The 4,848-nt window shown below is 36.2% G+C and overlaps 1 protein-coding gene across 2 annotated transcripts in view; it reads right to left on the bottom strand.

The window, feature by feature from the left end:
- LOC110459015 (protein RMD5 homolog A-like) overlaps nt 1-4,848 on the bottom strand; it is a 29,064-nt gene that overhangs the window by 9,785 nt on the left and 14,431 nt on the right. For both annotated transcript variants that reach the window (XR_002463846.1, XM_021511033.1), the window contains exons 6-7: nt 2,343-2,508; nt 1,036-1,138 (exon numbers count right to left, since the gene is read on the bottom strand). Coding sequence is in view for 1 of the 2 variants with exons in the window: in XM_021511033.1 (XP_021366708.1) it covers nt 1,036-1,138; nt 2,343-2,508 (269 nt within the window). In the remaining variant the exon portion in view is untranslated. The remainder of the gene's footprint in view (nt 1-1,035; nt 1,139-2,342; nt 2,509-4,848) is intronic.

Genomic DNA, 4,848 nt, shown 5'->3' with positions numbered 1-4,848 from the left:
ACACACAGTCTACAGTACACCTAAGATCAATACATTAGGTACACTACCAGGACAGCACACACAGTCTACAGTACACCTACGATCAATACATTAGGTACTACCAGGACAGCACACAGTCTACACTACACCTAAGATCAATACATTAGGTACACTACCAGGACAGCACACATAGTCTACAGTACACCTAAGATCAATACATTAGGTACACTAACAGGATAGCACACAGTCTACAGTACACCTAAGATCAATACATTAGGTACTACCAGGACAGCACACACAGTCTACAGTACACCTAAGATCAATACATTAGGTACATTGTTATAAAAACAAAATTCTAATTCTGTTTTATAGATAAAGGTCCTTAAAGCAAAATTTCAAAACACTTCTTCAGCCATTAAAAGTCAGAACAAGAACTAAAAGTAATGAAATAAACAGATGTTTCATTGTAAGATCAAACAGATGTTTCATTGTAAGATCAACAGGTAACAGTAAGGGGAGTGAACCAGACATAAAATGTATTGTTAGCCTCTGTTTCTGTTTCATTATCAGATCAAACCGATGTTTTATTGTAAGATCAAACAGATGTTTTATTATAAGATCAAACAGATGTTTTATTGTAAGATCAAACAGATGTTTTATTATAAGATCAAACAGATGTTTTATTGTAAGATCAAACAGTTGTTTCATTATCAGACCAACAGGTAACAGTAAGGGGAGTGAACCAGACATAAAATATATTGTTAGCCTCTGTTTCTGTTTCATTATCAGATCAAACAGATGTTTCATTGTAAGATCAAACAGATGTTTCATTATCAGATCAACAGGAAACAGTAAGGGGAGTAAACCAGACATAAAACAATATTGTTAGCCTCTGTTTCTGTTTCATTATCAGATCAAACAGATGTTTCATTGTAAGATCAAACAGATGTTTCATTATCAGATCAACAGGTAACAGTAAGGGGAGTAAACCAGACATAAAACAATATTGTTAGCCTCTGTTTCTATTTTGAAATATCCACCATGTGAATAACATACCGGTAACTCGTCCTTGTTGCTCCAGACTCCCGACACCTGTCGTTGCTGCATCACTTGTCGGATATTTAGTAGGGGAGGTAAGGCTAGACAACCCGCTCGGATACTAGAATGAAAATAACGTAAAATCATAGTGTAGATCTTCTATCATTTATCATTAACTTGTTTATAGTACAAGGTTTTTATAGCAGTTTTTTAATACTTATTGCTATGCCTGTGGTGAATCGGTACAGGGAAATAAACATAACTGGCCAGGCATAACAGCAAGACCTCAACAATGACAAGTTCAAATGGAATTTCAGGGAATTTCGACTTTTTTAAAATGTAAAGCGCAAAGTGTCATACATCAAAACCTGATGTAATATTTTAACTAAATGCATCAGAATATAAAATATTATAAGGGAAATATTTTATTATTCATGAAAGTTGAATACAATGGAATGGGAAAACATAACAGGGGTGTACAATGTCATTAGTCCAATGCCTGGGATTAGTAATTCTATTTCAGGATAAGTGGAAATACTTATTATAAGTGAGCTAGAAGATTTTCTCACATCTGCCTAATACTGTTCACAGGATAATCCCATGTTACGATATACACATTTTATATATCTCATCACAAGCACAAAATCTAAAACAATTCTGTTGAAAACTGACTACTTACTAGTAAACAAACCAATGGACAGTGAGTGTGATAACATGATACGCTCCACTTTTGTTGGCCATAAAAAAGGGGAGGAAGGAGATGATAAGTCAATATAAAATATGAGTGTTTCAGGTATCCTGACCTAGATTTTACTGCCGACCCTAGATCCTACTGCCGACCCTAGATCTTACTGCCGACTCTAGATCCTACTGCCGACCCTAGATCTTACTGCCCACCCTAGATTCTACTGCCGACCCTAGATCTTACTGCCGTCCCTAGATCCTACTGCCGACCCTAGATCCTACTGCCGACCCTAGATCCTTCTGCCAGCCCTAGATCCTACTGCCGACCCTAGATCCTACTGCCGACCCTAGGTATTTTATCACCTACTTGTATCTAAGATTAATTTATTAGCCAGGCAAAGTTCACAGCCACTCTTTAAAATGTACTTTCTTCCTATTCTGTGAGTCTGACCTTATTCTTGACAAATTAATAGTCATTGTAATGTGTGGAAATGCATTGTAAAATTTGAAATAAAGCATAATATTACTTCAAAAACATAGTAAATTAACATTCAAACAAAATTATTTGCCTACTGACCTACCCTATTCTTTTCAGGTATGTTACCTGAAACAAACATATATTTTTTGGCCTAAGTCTGTACCTAACACTTAGGGGGCTCTCCACAGACATGCCCAGAAGGCAGCAGGCATCCCTTGTAAACACATCGCAGATCTCCTCCCAGTAGATAGGGGCCACCAGATGGGCGTACGGAGAATTCTCAATACCTTGTCTTAGGTATAGCATACTGCCCATCAGTACCTGTAGGTCTGTAAAATAAAGGTAACGTATAACCATATATATATATATAACCGGGGTACGTATAGCAGATCTATTGTAACATTTATGTACAGTATACTAATTATTATTACTATTTATACATGCTAGGAGTTGGTCAACATTTTGGGTTACCTTCTAGTAGGCAACACCCTAGATGTTATTTCAATGGTCCACCTTCTAATTATGACATCAAGTAACAATTAGTAAGCAACACTTTTAATGGTCAACCTTCTAATTACGACATCAAGTAACAATTAGTAGACAACACCCTAGATGTTATTTCAATGGTCAACCTTCTAATTACGACATCAAGTAACAATTAGTAGACAACACCCTAGATGTTATTTCAATGGTCCACCTTCTAATTAAGACATCAAGTAACAATTAGTAGGCAACACCCTAGATGTTATTTCAATGGTCAACCTTCTAATTACGACATCAAGTAACAATTAGTCGGCAACACCCTAGATGTTATTTCAATGGTCAACCTTCTAATTACGACAGCAAGTAACAATTAGTAGGCAACACCCTAGATGTTATTTCAATGGTCGACCTTCTAATTACGACATCAAGTAACAATTAGTCGGTAACACCCTAGATGTTATTTCAATGGTCAACCTTCTAATTACGACATCAAGTAACAATTAGTCGGCAACACCCTAGATGTTATTTCAATGGTCAACCTTCTAATTACGACATCAAGTAACAATTAGTCGGTAACACCCTATATGTTATTTCAATGGTCAACCTTCTAATTACGACAGCAAGTAACAATTAGTAGGCAACACCCTAGATGTTTTTTCAATGGTCCACCTTCTAATTACGACATCAAGTAACAATTAGTATACAACACCCTAGATGTTATTTCAATGGTCCACCTTCTAATTACGACATCAAGTAACAATTAGTCGGCAACACCCTAGATGTTATTTCAATGGTCAACCTTCTAATTACGCCATCAAGTAACAATTAGTAGGGAACACCCTAGATGTTATTTCAATGGTCAACCTTCTAATTACGCCATCAAGTAACAATTAGTAGGGAACACCCTAGATGTTATTTCAATGGTCAACCTTCTAATTACGCCATCAAGTAACAATTAGTAGGGAACACCCTAGATGTTATTTCAATGGTCAACCTTCTAATTACGCCATCAAGTAACAATTAGTAGGGAACACCCTAGATGTTATTTCAATGGTCAACCTTCTAATTACGCCATCAAGTAACAATTAGTAGGGAACACCCTAGATGTTATTTCAATGGTCAACCTTCTAATTACGCCATCAAGTAACAATTAGTAGGGAACACCCTAGATGTTATTTCAATGGTCAACCTTCTAATTACGCCATCAAGTAACAATTAGTAGGGAACACCCTAGATGTTATTTCAATGGTCAACCTTCTAATTACGACATCAAGTAACAATTAGTAGACAACACCCTAGATGTTATTTCAATGGTCCACCTTCTAATTACGACATCAAGTAACAATTAGTCGGTAACACCGTAGATGTTATTTCAATGGTCAACCTTCTAATTACGACAGCAAGTAACAATTAGTAGGCAACACCCTAGATGTTATTTCAATGGTCGACCTTCTAATTACGACATCAAGTAACAATTAGTCGGCAACACCCTAGATGTTATTTCAATGGTCAACCTTCTAATTACGCCATCAAGTAACAATTAGTAGGGAACACCCTAGATGTTATTTCAATGGTCAACCTTCTAATTACGACATCAAGTAACAATTAGTAGGCAACATCATCTTCTATTGTGACGTCAAAGTTCCTGGCAATGGTTTGCCTGATAGGAAACAAGAGTGATGTATTCCCAAGGGAACATATGGTTTTCTAGATATCTGAAAGTTGTGGGAGAAAAACGTTCCCAACTCAGTAAACCTCATGTCTTTATACAATTTAAAACTAAACTAATGCGAGCTAAATTAACCTCAGATTAATTACCGTAAAGTGTATAAATATTATTTCTGGTGTCAAGAATATACCAGATGACAATCAAATTTAATTAGAATATGATTGCAGAAATAAGAAAAATCAGATCAAACAACACCGCAAAATCATGTATCTGGCTAGAATAACTACATGTATCTGCCAGGATAACTACATGTATCTGCTAGGATAACTACATGTATCTGCTAGGATAACTATGTGTATCTGCTAGGATAACTATGTGTATCTGCTAGGATAACTATGTGTATCTACCAGGATAACTACATGTATCTGCTAGGATAACCACATGTATCTGCTAGGATAACTACATGTATCTGCTAGGATAACTACGTGTATCTGCTAGGATAACTATGTGTATCTGC

The sequence above is a fragment of the Mizuhopecten yessoensis genome, unplaced genomic scaffold, assembly GCF_002113885.1.
Source record: "Mizuhopecten yessoensis strain PY_sf001 unplaced genomic scaffold, ASM211388v2 scaffold9909, whole genome shotgun sequence".
NCBI classification, from domain to species: Eukaryota; Metazoa; Mollusca; class Bivalvia; order Pectinida; family Pectinidae; genus Mizuhopecten; species Mizuhopecten yessoensis.
The sequence above is the reverse complement of the archived record's forward strand: the minus strand, read 5'-3'. Positions and strand labels throughout refer to the sequence as shown.